At 43.2% G+C, this 16,322-nt stretch overlaps 1 protein-coding gene across 2 annotated transcripts; it reads right to left on the bottom strand.

Annotated features, from left to right (window-relative positions):
• Positions 1 to 1,666: 1,666 nt before the first annotated feature.
• Positions 1,667 to 15,908, bottom strand: LOC121868234 (cytochrome P450 3A31-like). Of its 2 annotated transcripts, XM_042368546.1 has the most exons (13): positions 15,804 to 15,908; positions 14,439 to 14,544; positions 13,782 to 13,837; positions 12,922 to 13,018; positions 12,096 to 12,200; positions 9,058 to 9,225; positions 8,496 to 8,684; positions 8,255 to 8,333; positions 5,164 to 5,315; positions 3,555 to 3,784; positions 3,228 to 3,390; positions 2,365 to 2,478; positions 1,667 to 1,941 (listed from the first exon to the last, which is right to left on the bottom strand). In XM_042368546.1, exons 1-13 carry the CDS (start codon positions 15,860 to 15,862, stop codon positions 1,936 to 1,938), a joined length of 1,524 nt encoding a protein of 507 aa, XP_042224480.1. In that variant the 5' UTR covers positions 15,863 to 15,908; the 3' UTR covers positions 1,667 to 1,935. The 2 variants fall into 2 exon arrangements, with proteins under 2 accessions (XP_042224480.1, XP_042224479.1); XM_042368545.1 differs by lacking the exon at positions 1,667 to 1,941 and having other exon boundaries at positions 1,951 to 2,478.
• Between the last annotated feature and the right edge of the window lie 414 nt (positions 15,909 to 16,322).

The raw sequence follows: 16,322 nt of genomic DNA on the forward strand, positions 1-16,322 counted from the left end.
ACTAATGCTTTATTTACCAACTTGTCCTGCATCACTAAGCAGAGCATCACCATTTAGTAGAGGTAGAGGTTCAATAATAATCAATCAATCAATCAATTAGAGTAACATCCTTATATCAGAGGGTGGGCGACCACAGTCCTCCACTTTAAACGTTCTCGGGTCCTATACTAACACTGTACATCAACGGTTGATGCCAATAACCCCAGCAGTTGAGGCACCAAACAGCACCATTCTTGCCCCACAGAATATATTGTCTGTTTTATTAACCAAGTGTCAGATTCTCAAGAGTTTGTACAATAAATATTCTTTGTAAGTACAAATATAATAATGTATTTAACTGTTGAGCTGAAGCACAAAAGATATTCTTTATTTTGATATTGATTTTTTTTTTTAGAATTCTAGGGGAACTTTGATATCATTTTCGGATGTTGTTTTTATGCTTCAGTTTAAGTCAATCATTACGGTATATTTTTAGTTATTAGAAATATTAATCACCGGAACCTTTGAGAGTGTGACCCTCTGAGACCTGCCTTACTGTACTGCTGGTTCGGAAGACAGTGTTGTGTTTATTATTAATCATCTTTTCACTGACCTTCAAAGTTTATATTATTCTATACTGTACAATCAATTACTTTCACCTTATTCCGAAATAGTTAAGGACTGCACTGTAAAGCTTAAATATGTAATGTACAAATTTATTATATAACTGCTAATTTTTTCTAAGCTTAAGTGTACAATAAAAACAAAAGCCGTAAAAAAATAAACTATACAATTTAATATTAAAATCTAAATTTAACCTAAGGTCTACACACCTAGGGTCTAGGGCCCACACACCTAGGGTCAACACTCACTATGTTGCCACGTAGTGTCATGTGAGTGTTGTTTCATGACCAGTTAAAGGGAAATTTAAACCCTGACTGATCTCTATCATTCTGGCATCCTCAGTTTAGATTCTTCAAGAGGCTTAATAATCACTGTACAGTATCATCTTCGCTGCTGATTGACCTGTTAGCCGTTTGGGCGGTTGGTCACGTCTCTGCTGCACACCGTTGGCAAATACTGGGCATGTACTGGCTCTCTGTTACATACTGTATGACAAGTACTGGGCATGTACTGGCTCTCTGTTACATACTGTTGGCAAATACTGGGCATGTACTGGCTCTCTGTTACATACTGTTGGCAAATACTGGGCATGTACTGGTTCTCTATTACTGTTGACAAGTACTGGACATGTACTGGTTCTCTATTACTGTTGACAAGTACTGGACATGTATTGGTTCTCTATTACTGTTGACAAGTACTGGACATGTACTGGTTCTCTATTACTGTTGACAAGTACTGGGCATGTACTGGTTCTCTATTACTGTTGACAAGTACTGGACATGTTCTGGTTCTCTATTACTGTTTACAAGTACTGGACATGTACTGGTTCTCTATTACTGTTGACAAGTACTGGACATGTATTGGTTCTCTATTACTGTTTACAAGTACTGTACATGTACTGGTTCTCTATTACTGTTGACAAGTACTGGACATGTACTGGTTCTCTATTACTGTTGACAAGTACTGGGCATGTACTGGTTCTCTATTACTGTTGACAAGTACTGGGCATGTACTGGTTCTCTATTACTGTTGACAAGTACTGACATGTACTGGTTCTCTATTACTGTTGACAAGTACTGGGCATGTACTGGTTCTCTATTACTGTTGACAAGTACTGGGCATGTACTGGTTCTCTATTACTGTTGACAAGTACTGATATTTGAGCCAAAAAATAGTTTAAAGACATCCTCGGATCTAAGCTAATATTAACTTTAATGAATCTCAACCTCTGAAAGTTTTGTGTTGATATTGTTTACATGGCGAGATAGTGTGGGTATGGTTGGTAGACTCCGTCGCTTCACACTTCCTTCTGAAGACCGACAACACGACACTTCACTGCTGTAATAAGGATGACAAACAACTTATACCCATGGTGATGAACAAGAAAGAATAATAGTTATATGTACACAAAGGAAGGTGAGTAGCCTTGTTCTAAAAGCCCCAGCCTTACCTATGCTCATACATGTCCAGAAAATTACCAACAGCGTGTAATAGAACAGAACGACTGCCCGACTGCATGGGGTGAAGAGGATGAGTAAGGCAGCAAGGACTGGGGGCCCTTGAGAACTGGCATCAGTCCAAATGGTTAGGTTAGGTTGGGGCCTATTTGGACTAAAGACCTTTTGAATTGTTGAAGCCAGGGCGTATTCAAAGAACATGCTGGACCTTGTATATCAATTTGTCCTTGTTATTAAGAAACAATATAATGAAACTAATACTTTATTTTGTTAGTGGTACTTGACAGAGTCTATTGTACAGTACCTGCGTTGGAGGCTGGTAGTGGTGAGGTAAGTCAGTGGTGCGTCTGTGTAGAGTGAGCCACACACCTTCATCTGGGTTGGTGAACACGTTACGAGTCACCAAGGTTAGGGGTACCTGTTGAGAGCAAGGGTAGAGGATGCTGTATTGACTAGACTAGACTAGACTAGACTACACTATAAGATTAATGCATGTTTAGCACACAACAAGAGATTCAATAATTGATAAAGACAGAAAGGTCAGAATAGTTGATTATATCCATTTTTTCAGTGTCTATAACTTTCCAGGGACAAATGATGTTTATAAAGGTAATATTAGTGTTCATTCTGACAATTTTGACTTCTTTACCTCACAGAGCTCACATAAACATCTTCTGTATGGAATTCAATATTTTAAATTAAGTACTCTATACACAGAATAGTGATCTTTCAGTTTAGTAATTTTGACGATATATTAGTTAAGATCAAAATTAATAAATACCCTTAAAATTATCTAAACGTCATTACAACCAATAATTACCTTACAATCGAATCGCGGACAACAGATTCGGAATCAGCATGCTCAGGAGTACTAACATTATTATGAATTTTCAACAAAATTTAATTTTGGGCCAAAACCACCAAAAACGTAAGCCTAACTAATGTTTCGACCGAAATATACTTTTCTCTCGGATTTTGAATTTGAGGGGTTTAGCTAATTAAGCACTTCCAAAATAACACAAAACCATCAAAATCGCACTTTGGAAACCCAGAGTTGGCGATAATACTGTAATTAGCATTACAAAATTACATTAAGAGATCGGGAAGCATGATTGCTGTACTAAGCTCTATTTTGAGCACCTCTGTGTGTATGTGTGTGAGACATACCTTGGTGTGTGAGCAAGGTTTTATGTAGAAACGCTGTATAACAGAACTGAGAACCAATTTCATCTCCATCAAGGCAAACCTCAAGCCTAGACAGTTGCGTGGGCCACCTCCGAAGCCAAGGTAGGCCATAGTGTGACGGTCTTTCTTGGCCTTAGGGAGGAACCTGGGATATACAACAACACAGATTATCTTAATAGCTTGTTAAGATGTGAAAAGTAATCTGTATATAATATCATGTTCTCCAAGGCAGGCTAGGAGGTGAGGTTAGGTTAGGTTAGGTTAGGAGGACTTGGACGCTGTTGGTAAGTATCCAAGATGCACTTTTACCTCTCAGGCTTAAATAGTTCAGGTTGAGGGTAGAGTTCAGGGTTGTGATGGATGGACCAGACAGGGACCTCCACCTCGGTGCCAGCAGGGATGGTGTATGGGCCGTATTGCCAGTCCTGCGTCGCTTGGCGAGTGATGAAGCCCGTCACTGGTGGATACATCCTGGTCGATTCCAATGCTACTGCCTCCGTGTACACCAGCTTACTTAAATCTTCATAGGATGGAGCGCGCTGTGGGACAGTCACTTCTTTGTAATAACCTACTAGATAATGCTATAATAGCATTGGGTGCCAGCTCATTTAAGACTAGACTTGACGAACAATGGCAAATGTTCAGATAAATTCAAGAGCCCGAGCATGCTTAGTAGTTGCCAACAGTGTGTATAGGGTAACTAGGGCCGGATTCAGGAGTGGGCAAAGTGGGCAGCTGCCCTGGGGCCTCCACATATTACAATATTTTATTTATTTGTTTATTCATTTGGATTATTTTTATTTTCATTCTTTAAAATTCATGTTTATCTATTCCATCACGTAAAACTATGTTCAGCAAGAAGCGTGATAGAAATTAGGCTAGCTACTCCTTGAAATTCATGAATACCTGGTTTTCCTATGAACCGTATACCAGGGCTGGTTGACTTGAAACCACATGAATGACTCCAGTCATGTCTCACTTTTGTGTGTGTGTGTGTGTGTGTGTGTGTGTGTTGGAAATTTGCACACTATCAATAAATATACAGTAAATTAAAAATTTCTCAATGTTCTAATTTCCTCAATATAACTGCATATGGCTTCAAAATTCTCCAAAGAAGTGTTCAAATTTCAAAATTTTCGCGGGGGGCTTACAGCTCCCCCCGGAACTCCCAGATATTTAGGCTCACTTCACTCGCTACCCCACCCTCTTGGGTAGTTATAATGAGGGGGGGCCTCCACAAAGAGGCTGCCCATGGGCCTCCACAGGTCTAAATCCGACACTGAGGGTAACATAAGTAACTGACTGCCTGATCAGTTAGAGAACTGACCAGTGGCAAAGAGGATAAGTTAAGAAATTTTTTTCATTAAGTGGTGTTCTAATTGGCTGCCATGCAAAGATGGTGGCTAAAATGTTGTCAAAACTGTACGGAGACTCTACCGAAACTAGAGTTAAAACAACTCCGAGGTTTTGGTGGTCAGAATTCTTAAGAAAGCTGATCCAAGCATCCAGAAGTAAGTGTGTGTGTGTGTGTGTGTGTGTGTGTGTGTGTGTGTGTGTGTGTGTGTGTGTGTGTGTGTGTGTGTGTGTGTGTGTGTGTGTGTGTGCAATATAACATAAGATAACTTCATTAATGTATTCACTCCGAATTATGCAAATCAGGTGAAGTGAGTATTGATTAAACTCATAGAAAGTATGTTTTAATAACTTATATGCAAGTAAATATTCAGTTTTTGCTATTAACATATTATGGTGGTAAGTGAAAGGTCGAATTTCTTCCTGTGAGAAGTTAAATGATAAAGCACCAGTGATGATTGTGACTACCTTCTCCAGTGAGGTGATGAAAGAGTCCAAAAATATATATCTGGAGGAGGATAACAATGTAAACAATCTTCATCTGAGAGGGCCGGGTTTAACCTACCTCAAGACCCACTACCTCCTCCACCTCTTGGAAGATCTTCTCTTGGATGTCAGGGTTGAGGGCTAGTAGGTAGGAGGTGTAGGTGAGGGCGGTACTCGTTGTCTCAAATCCAGCCAGTAGGAATAGGAACGCGTTGTCCACTACCTCTTCGTCTGAGAGAGAGGAGAAAAAAACCATAGATACTGTAGTGGACGTCTCCCCTACAACTGCCTACAACTGCGTAGCCACAGCCACCACACGGCACCTCCACGCATTCCGACGTGCCGTCTCCTAGCAACCAAGCGAGAGCTGTCCCCAGATGGTACGGTTGCCTAGCAACGAAACTACTCACCGGCAACTTTCTGGGTTTTCCCAACATGATTCATAGAGGACTGGCGGCTGCTGCTGGGTATATAAGCTCTGTCTCTCCATTGAGATTCATTCTGACCATTCTTCTTGAACAAGCAACACCTCCTCCAGCAAGCTCCACGCACCAGACTGTCTATCATATAACTTATATTATATAAGAAAACCACATTAGAGTTTCCTTCCATCCTGAGTGCTAGACAACATTAATATCTCGATACCCCTACAATGGTGACTCCCGGAGATTAGCACTCACACAGGATGGAGGAGACACTGATCACGCTCCCAGTCTTCAAGCAGACACCGGCTCCTCTTCCTGCCCCAAGCACCACATCCTACCGACCCCAGCACACCCGTCCTGCCTCAGACGCCGACCCCGGCCCAGCAGTAACCCCTGCCGCCCCTGACGCGGCCTCTGTTCCTGAATCCGGACCCACACACCCCTCTTTTCTCCCTCAGGTACTCCCTGCTAATGTCCTGCACCCTGCTGCTGTCGTGGACCCAGCTGCTGTCACGAGCCCTAATCCGCTTCTGCTGACGCAGCCCCTGCTCCTGACCAGGCCCACACACACCCCAGCAGGCGCATCTGACGACCCTGTACCTGTCGTGAGGGAAGCACAACATTCATCGCCTCCACACACCCTTTTTCTCCCTTCTCCCACAGATAGTGTGTATCTAGACAGTTGTATTTCAGCGATCGGCTCATCACGCCATCGCCGTTGTCTCACATGAGGCATGCACCGCCCGGTCTGCCTCACATGTGCTAAGCAACTCTACAGACAACAAGTCTCCTACACCGCCTGGAGGGAAGGGAGTATTGTATACGTCCACGCATTCCGACGTGCCGTCTCCTAGCAACCAAGCGAGAGCTGTCCCCAGATGGTACGGTTGCCTAGCAACGAAACTACTCACCGGCAACTTTCTGGGTTTTCCCAACATGATTCATAGAGGACTGGCGGCTGCTGCTGGGTATATAAGCTCTGTCTCTCCATTGAGATTCATTCTGACCATTCTTCTTGAACAAGCAACACCTCCTCCAGCAAGCTCCACGCACCAGACTGTCTATCATATAACTTATATTATATAAGAAAACCACATTAGAGTTTCCTTCCATCCTGAGTGCTAGACAACATTAATATCTCGATACCCCTACAATGGTGACTCCCGGAGATTAGCACTCACACAGGATGGAGGAGACACTGATCACGCTCCCAGTCTTCAAGCAGACACCGGCTCCTCTTCCTGCCCCACGCACCACATCCTGACGACCCCAGCACACCCGTCATGCCTCAGACGCTGACCCCGGTCCAGCAATAACCCCTGACGCGGCCTCTGTTCCTGAATCCGGACCCACACACACCCTCTTTTCTCCCTCAGGTACTCCCTGCTAATGTCCTGCACCCTGCTGCTGTCGTGGACCCAGCTGCTGTCACGAGCCCTAATCCGCTTCTGCTGACGCAGCCCCTGCTCCTGACCCAGGCCCACACACACCCCAGCAGGCGCAGCTGACGACCCTGTACCTGTCGTGAGGGAAGCACACCAATCATCGCCTCCACACACCCTTTTCTCCCTTCTCCCACAGAAAGTGTGTATCTAGACAGTTGTATTTCAGCGATCGGCTCATCACGCCATCGCCGTTGTCTCACATGAGGCATGCACCGCCCGGTCTGCCTCACATGTGCTAAGCAACTCTACAAACAACAAGTCTCCTACACCGCCTGGAGGGAAGGGAGAGTATTGTAGTGGACGTCTCCCCTACAACTGCCTACAACTGCGTAGCCACAGCCACCACACGGCACCTCCACGCATTCCGACGTGCAGTCTCCTAGCAACCAAGCGAGAGCTGTCCCCAGATGGTACGGTTGCCTAGCAACGAAACTACTCACCGGCAACTTTCTGGGTTTTCCCAACATGATTCATAGAGGACTGGCGGCTGCTGCTGGGTATATAAGCTCTGTCTCTCCATTGAGATTCATTCTGACCATTCTTCTTGAACAAGCAACACCTCCTCCTCCGCCGCTGCCTGGCTCCCTTCGCTTCTCCTCGCCTGCCTGGCGGTCCTCGCTCCCGCCAGCGAGCATGGCGACCCACCAGCTGCCCTTCTCTGAGCTTCCTCACCAACCAACTCTCATTCTGCCCATCTTCCTGAACAAGCAACACCTCCTCCAGCAAGCTCCACGCACCAGACTGTCTATCATATAACTTATATTATATAAGAAAACCACATTAGAGTTTCCTTCCATCCTGAGTGCTAGACAACATTAATATCTCGATACCCCTACAATACTATAGATAGATAGATAGGCTATAGTAAAGAAAAAAAGGTAAGGAATACAGATGAATGGAGAGCAATATATATATATATATATATATATATATATATATATATATATATATATATATATATATATATATATATATATATATATATATATATCTTGATAAAATCATACGGAAAAGGGAAACAACGGAGCACCTTAGCTTTCGTCTTTATTCAAGATATTTCAGAGGCAACTCCGTTGTTTCCCTTTTCCCGTGTGATTTTATCAAGATTTATCTTATCCACGTTTTTCATTAGAAATATATATATATATATATATATATATATATATATATATATATATATATATATATATATATATATATATATATATATATATATATATATATATGTGTGTGTGTGTGTGTGTGTACAGGGGTACTGTGGTGATGGGTGGAAATGACGTGGGTGTCTGGTAGGTGTTACCTGTCAGTTTGGTTTTGGAGGCATCAACGTTCGCATCAGCGGCGTCCACAAGGAGTTGTAGCCCGTCCACTACAGTCGCCTGGAAGATGAGATAACCTTACTTCTCTCTCTCTCTCTCTCTCCGTCTTTCTATGGCTCAAAGGCCTTATCACCATCACATCTCAGAAAATACATAAATAGAAAATATGTGAAGAAATTTATAAAATTAGATTAAGTGCCACGAAATCTAACCTAACCTCACCTGTGTCTGTTCTCTGCGTTGCTTTACGACCTTGGTCAGATGCTCCTCTATGAAGGTGATGTTGTTACGTTTGTTCTCCGGGATGAGGAGACGGATCAGGTCATACAACATAGGGAAAGCCACAATGAACTTGAAGATGCAAGGTATGGGCTGACTCACGTACTTCCTCATGAATGCCAGCACCTCATTCTGTTCATAAAATTTTAAGTAGTCCTTTCAAGGCGTCTTACCTGACTGTCACACTTTGTTATTGTACCTAACCCTTTGAGTCCTGGAGGGTGATGGCTATATCATCGTCCTCTACGAGTTTAAACCGTCACCCTCTAAGGGTTAAACTATCGTCATCAACGGGTTAAATCATTATTAATATATTCAGGTACAAGACCCGAGTATGCGCCAGTCAGTGAGAGATGAATAGACAAGCAATGGGCAGACTAAAAAAATTAGCTATGAAAAATAAACTAAATAAAAAAAAATATGAAACGATATTGTATAAATGAATGTTATTGTTGACAAAGGCGGACGTGATTGTGGTGATGAAGGTAAGGTAAGGTAAGGTTACCTTTGGGTTCTTGATGCAGTTGATATCGAGAGTGATAGCACAGCGATTGATGACATCCATGGTGAGACACTGAAAAGCCTCCATCATGTCAATGGGTTGGCCAGAGTCGGCGGCTGTTTCATACATGTCCATCAGTTCCTCTACACACCCGCCCATCAGCGGCATCATCTACCAACACATAATATGTTCTTTGATTAAAATTCACTTGTCTTATTTATACTGAAACACGAAATAAACTTACGAGAATTATACTAATCTGTATTCTCTAAAGCAATTTCATATTAGTACAGTATGGGGCAGAGAAACTATGGGTGAGTTCATGTAGAGATATCAACAGTTGGTGGAGTATGACAGTGTTGGTGGAGTATGATAGTGTTGGTGGAGTATGACAGTGTTGGTGGAGTATGACAGTGTTGGTGGAGTATGACAGTGTTGGTGGAGTATGACAGTGTTGGTGGAGTATGACAGTGTTGGTGGAGTATGACAGTGTTGGTGGAGTATGACAGTGTTGGTGGAGTATGACAGTGTTGGTGGAGTATGATAGTGTTGGTGGAGTATGACAGTGTTGGTGGAGTATGATAGTGTTGGTGGAGTATGACAGTGTTGGTGGAGTATGACAGTGTTGGTGGAGTATGACAGGCAGGAGTATGATAGTGGCAGGAGGCGACAGCAGCAGGAGAAGATGACAGTAAGCAGGGAGTATGATAGTGTTAGGAGTATGACATGACAGTGTTGGTGGAGTATGATAGTTTTGTGGAGGCGACAGTGTTGCAGTATGACAGTGTTGGTGGAGTATGATAGTATGACATGATAGTGTTGGTGGAGTATGATAGTAAGCAGGAGTATGACTGTTGTGGAGCATGAGTATGACAGTGTTAGTGAGCAGTGTTGGTGGCATGACAGTGGAGGCGATATAGTATATAGTGTTGGTGAGTACATAGTGTTGGTGGAGTATGCAGAGTATGATAGTGTTGGTATGACAGAAAGCAGGACAGACAGTGTTGGTGAGTATGATAGTGTTGGTGGAGTATGACATGACAGTGTTGGTGGGAGGCTGATAGTGTTGGTGGAGCGAGTAGTGTTGGTGGAGTATATGACATGACAGTGTTGGCAGTATGACATGACAGTAGTATGATAGTATGTTAGTATGACACATGATAGTGTTAGGATGATAATGACAGTAGCAGGGGGAGGACAGCAGGAGTATGACAGTGTTAGTGGAGTATGACAGTGTAGGTGGCGACAGTGGAGTATGACATGACAAAGTGTGGAGTATGACGATAGTATGACATGACAGTGTTGGTGGAGTATGACAGGTGACAGGAGGCGACAGTGTTGTGGGAGTGATATATGATAGTGTTGGTGGAGTATGACAGCAGGAGTATGACAGTGTTGGTGGGAGTATGATGGTGGGAGTAGTATGACAGTATGACAGTGTTGGTGGAGTATGACAGTGACAGGCAGGGAATGATAGTGTTGGTGGAGATGACAGTGTTGGTGGAGTATGACGGTGTTGTGTATGACATGAGTAAGCAGGGAGGCAGGAGTATGACAGGAGTATGACAGTGTTAGTGAGTATGATAGTGTTGGGGAGTATGACAGTGTTAGTGGAGTATGACAGTGCAGGGAGTATGGTGGAGTATGACAGTGTTGGTGGAGATGACAGTGTTAGTGGAGGTGATAGTGTTGGTGGGAGTATGACAGTGTTAGTGGGTATGACAGTAAGCAGGGAGTATGATAGGGCAGTGTTGGTGGAGGACAGGTGTTGGTGGAGTGACAGCAGGAGGCGACAGTACAGGAGTATGTACAGTGTTGTGGAGTATGACAGAGTATGACAGTGTTAGGTGGAGGCGATAGGCAGGAGTATGGCTGTTAGCGTATGATGGTGTTGGTGAGTATGACAGTATGACAGCAGGAGGCGACAGTTAGGAGTGTTAGGGAGTATAGAGTAGTATGACAGTGTTGTGAGCATGACAGTGTTAGACAGGCAGGGAGTATGACAGTGTTAGGTGGAGGAGTAGGTTGGTGGGAGTATGATAGTGTTGGTGGGAGTATGACAGTGTTAGTGGAGTATGACGATGGAGCATGACAGGAGTGTTGGGTGAGTATAGTGTTGGTGGAGTATGACAGTGTTAGTGGAGTATGACATGGCAGGAGTATGGTGGAGGATATGGCGACAGTGTTGGTGGAGGCGGAGTATGACAGTGTTAGTATATGACAGGCTAGTAAGGGTATGATAGGAGTTGGGGAGTATGACAGTGTTGGTGGAGTATGACAGTGTTGGTGGGAGTATGACAGTGTTAGTGGAGTATGACAGGTGGAGTATGACAGTAAGCAGGAGTATGATAGTGTTGGTGGAGTATGAGTGTTAGTGGAGTATGATGTTAGTGGAGAGACATGACAGGCAGGGAGGCGACAGTGTTAGTGGAGTAGTGACAGTGTTAGTGGAGTATGGTGACAGTGGGTGGAGATGACAGTAAGACAGTGTTGGTGGAGTATGACAGTGTTAGTGGAGTATGACAGTGTTGCGTGAGGCGACATGACAGTAAGCAGTTGGTGGAGTATGACAGTGTTGGTGGAGTAGTAAGCAGGAGGCGTGACAGTGACAGTAAGCACAGTGAGGCTGACAGTGTTATGAGTATGAGTGTTAGGTGGAGTATGACAGGGGAGGGCGACAGTGTTGTGAGTATGACAGTAGTATGACAGTAAGATGGCAGGAGTATGACAGTGTTGGTGGAAGCAGGAGTATGACAGTGTTAGTGGAGTATGACAGTGTTGGTGGAGTATAGTGAGTGACAGTGTTGGTGGAGGCGACAATGCCAGGAGGCGACAGTAAGCAGGTGCGACAGTGTTGGTGGAGTATGACAGTGTTGGTGGAGTATGACAGTGTTGGTGGAGTATGACAGTGTTAGTGGAGTATGACAGTGTTGGTGGAGTATGACAGTGTTAGTGGAGTATGACAGTGTTGGTGGAGTATGACAGTGTTGGTGGAGTATGACAGTGTTGGTGGAGTATGACAGTGGAGGAAGCACTCTTACTTTCTTCATCTTTGCGCTGGAGAACACCGGGGTCATGATTCGCCTCACATCCTTCCACTGTTGGTCTCTCAAAAAGATCAACATTTTCTTGTCTGTTCCGAAGAACTGTTTTCATAAAACACAAGTTGGAAATAATTAACCAGAATATAACTTAAAACTTGATCTATGGGGTTTCAAGTTAGGTTAGGTTAGGTTAATTTAGGGCCTCATAAAAATGTAGTCCATTTGACCTGTTTTCATTTCATGTTTCATTATATTTGTTATTTATTTCACCATAAACTTTATAACGTAACCTACAACTGAGTGAATGTCTTACTTTATAACATAGAGGATATCAGTTCACAATCGCTCAAGAACTGCACTTCTATACCATCAAGTGCATAAACTGTACTTATTATCAGGCAGCAGTAACCTGGCCAACTGATTAAGGAGACTAACATAACGATGATGTAAAATTATTAAGTGATTGTCTTATCTTGTGTCCGTCCAACTAGTGTTGTGCCTGTCAGGTACGTTAGATTAGGTTAAGTCAGGTTTACTGACCAACGTTATAAGTGTTGGTCATGAGCTGTTTAGACGAGTTTCTTGATAACAATAGTTTCCTCGCGTAACGTAACGTAACCTAACCTAACCTAATATAACCTAACAAACTAAACTAATCTAATCTACCAGAATCTAAACCAAGCGCTAGGATTGGACCCTAATGAGAGTCCCTTTAATCGTATTGCTTAAGTAACATTAGGTTAAAGCCTATTTGGACTAGGTACTGTTTTAGGACTAACTAGGGAGCCACTTGAGAATAATGATGAGGTTGGGTGCCACTTACAGATCGGTTGACGAAGTTATTGATGTCTTTCACGAGAATGTGTTTGAGCATATCCAGATCAGCCACCAGGACGCGGGGTATAGCTCCAGAGTAGAACCTGCCAAACAACCACAATTACTGTACAACAATGGATTTATTATGAGGTTTGAATGGTATATTAAAAAGTTTAAAATTGCTGATTCCATATAAATATTACCACCTACTTATTATTATTACCGAAATAACAGAAATATCGTCAACCTACTTGTTACTGTCGCCGAATTTGTGCAGGGAGAAGTGATTAAGGGAAATTTATTTATTTTGTTTGATAATGTTGTTCACACACACACACACACACACACACGCACGCGCTCTTTACTTATGATTACGATTACTATGAGGAAATTATCATCTCGATGAACCAGCATGAGGGCTGATAAACTACGCAGGTGCTCTACTCTAGTTGCATCTTATCTCCAAAAGTGAAAAAAAAGATTAGTGCTGATTATCTATAAATATGTGTATTAAAAGCTCATTTTTTGTGTGTGTAAAAGAAGGGTGTTGGTGCAGGTGTACTGGAAGTGTGTAAGAGGTGAAGGGTGTTGGTGTACTGGAGGTGTGTAAGAGGTGGAGGGTGTTGGTGTACTGGAGGTGTGTAAGAGGTGAAGGGTGTTAGTGTAGGTGTACTGGAGGTGAGTTGGGCCAGGTAACATGAGGGAAGAGGGCCACAGGTGAGACAAAACCTGCCTTATACTTAGTGACCTTGACCAGGCCGAGGTCTTACCTAGTCACTATCTTGTTATCGTCAAGTTTTCCGTAATGGCAAAGTTGTCCTTGTGAGAGAGAGAGAGAGAGAGAGAGAGAAAACTTTGAAAACTTACCCGACTACTTTGCCATACAGTTGCAGCCATTCATGTTTTACCTCCACCACTGACCGCTAATAAAAGAGAAGTAAATATTAGTACAAAGGTTTAGGCTACCATAGGTGTGGTCAGCACTAAGTTAGGTTACGTTACGTCAGGTTAAGTTACGTTAGGTTAAGTTAAGTTAGGTTGCCATTAGGGTGTTTAATCACCAGGTGAAATAAGTTGGGGTGCCTAATCTTCACGTGATCCAAGTGCTTCACTACAGGTACATGAAGTTCTCGCAAGTGTCACCAACATGACAACTTTTGATCAGTTTCATGTACAGTATGCCATCTGTGAGTCATAAGACACCAAAATGTCCAACTTTTGGACCACTGATCCGTAATTAATCAGCGTGTGCAGTCCTGCCTATAATCTACAGCCTAACTGTAAGGCCAACCCCTTGGTGAGGACATTAGTGAGGATACAGTGAGATCTGAGGACACTAGTGAGGATACAGTGAGATCTGAGGACACTAGTGAGGATACAGTGAGGTGTGAGGACACTAGTGAGGATACAGTGAGGTCTGAGGACATTAGTGAGGATACAGTGAGGTCTGAGGACACTAGTGAGGATACAGTGAGGTGTGAGGACACTAGTGAGGAGAGTGTGAAAAATGAGGGAGACGCCTACCTTGCCGGGGCTGTAGAATGTTTGCTCCATGTGACCCAGGAGCCAGTGGTATTTGGGTGTCGGGATGCCATTCCTCGCCAGCAACTGAAAGTGGTTCTTGCGTCTCCTGGGGAAGATGTCAAGTATTAGTTATGAGGAACCAAGTACAGACAAGACTGTAGCACTCCCCAAAACAAAGTTTCCTGTTTAAGTGGTGACATTTTGGCCATCTGCATCAAATAAGGCAAAGCTTGAAGCCCTTTTAAGTGAATGGATCAACGACCATTATCTGCCAAACTGTAGACCAGTTAAAAGTGTCCTGGGTGGCATTATTGGATAAGGCCAGTGTCAGTCTCTTTAATCATTGATTATAAAAATAATTCAGGAGTTGGAAGGTTTTAGTTTAGAAGAAGCATTTTACGGTTGGCTCTTAATGCTTGCAGTCAGAGGTGAAATTAAATGAGTATTGATCTTATCAAGTAATACTGTATGGATATTAATGTCTTGCTTCATACTACACTAAATTAATGCTAGAAATAATAATTTCCTACTATAGGCACTAAACTGGCGGCTCTGATCGGCACGTTAGCAACTTGGGCAGTCGGTCACGCCTCTGTTACACACTGTTGGCAAGTACTGGGATGTACTGGCTCCAGAATGTACACGTCAGTGTTGGTCAAGTCTGGCCTTGAATGAACTCACAGTACATATTTAATGACCGGTAGAGTGTCAAGCTTTTACTGTAAAGTATTCAGTGACATATTATATTTGGCTACGTATTCACAGTCGCTACATCACCTGAGCGATCGGGAGCATAGTCGTGTGTCCTTATTCAGAGACGGATACAGATCCGAAGGCAGACTTGGAACAATTCATAGAGAGAAGGCACCCACCTTACGGCAGTCCAGATGAATATAAAAACTTTTTAACCCTCCAAAGTTTGATACATTGAGATAGAATATATTCAAACCCGATAGGAAATGAGTTTCTAGCGATATAAAATCTTGCTTCCATATACATTCAAAGACTATCAGTTATTTACAAGAGTGAAATAATTTTGGCTGATCATGAGCGTACAGCTGTGCATCAACCAACACCGCGCTACCAGTACTGAGTCTCGAGTTATACAGCAGACAATGTTGTAGAGAAGAAACGGAAACATCTACTTAAGAGAATCTATACAAGAAGATGTTGCCTGTATAACATGTTGCTACAGCAAGAAATAAGGAAGGTTTAAATCTGTATTCCTTTACTTCGTTGGAAACAAACTGGTAAATATATCCACAAGACTGGCTACACAAGATTGGCTACACAACATTTTCTGAATAAATCATAAGTTTGTCTTGTCACGTACGGAGAGAGGATGAGGAGTGTTGGTTAACTTACCAAAGGAAGTGCGTGAGAAGGACCGCCAACACTGCCACCAGTACTACCGTTATCATCATCTTGCCGCTGTCTGACCAATACTATAGCTCACACGGTCACAACCCTTCTTTTATACACCGCCTTATCATATTGTGTAATTTGTCGTGATGAACTACTGTTCAGAGGATTGGTTGATCATATAAGCTGGCACATTTGTTGATTTGGCAACGTGTCACTCGTGGCAGTGTCATTCCCGATGTTCTTATTTATCCGTGGACGTAAAGAATATTGTCTTACACGATAAGAAAATTAGTAGGAAAGAACCACAATAATAAGCATTCCTTTACACCAACTTGGGGATGTGAGCAGGTGTTTGGGCCACGGTTAGGTTAGGTGTGGGGTCCTCCCCCAGCAGGAGTGTGGGGTTCTCCTCCAACAGGGGTGTGGGGGTCCCCCTTCAGCAAGAGTGTGTGGCTCCTCCTGCAGCAGGGGTGTGGGGTCCTCCTCCAGCAGGGGTGTGAGGGTCCCCCTCCAGCAGGG

This window comes from Homarus americanus, unplaced genomic scaffold, assembly GCF_018991925.1.
Source record: "Homarus americanus isolate GMGI-L3 unplaced genomic scaffold, GMGI_Hamer_2.0 scaffold19318, whole genome shotgun sequence".
Taxonomy (NCBI): Eukaryota; Metazoa; Arthropoda; class Malacostraca; order Decapoda; family Nephropidae; genus Homarus; species Homarus americanus.

What these genes read in the sequence shown, in the direction of transcription:
- LOC121868234 (XM_042368545.1), bottom strand. Translation starts at nt 15,862, where the DNA reads ATGATGATAACGGTAGTACTGGTGGCAGTGTTGGCGGTCCTTCTCACG. An exon ending in CTTCTCACGCACTTCCTTTG is followed by an intron (nt 14,545 to 15,803) that starts GTAAGTTAACCA and finishes CATCTTCCCCAG; the next exon opens with GAGACGCAAGAACCACTTTC. An exon ending in AGGAGGTAGTGGGTCTTGAG is followed by an intron (nt 3,785 to 5,163) that starts GTAGGTTAAACC and finishes ACTGTCCCACAG; the next exon opens with CGCGCTCCATCCTATGAAGA.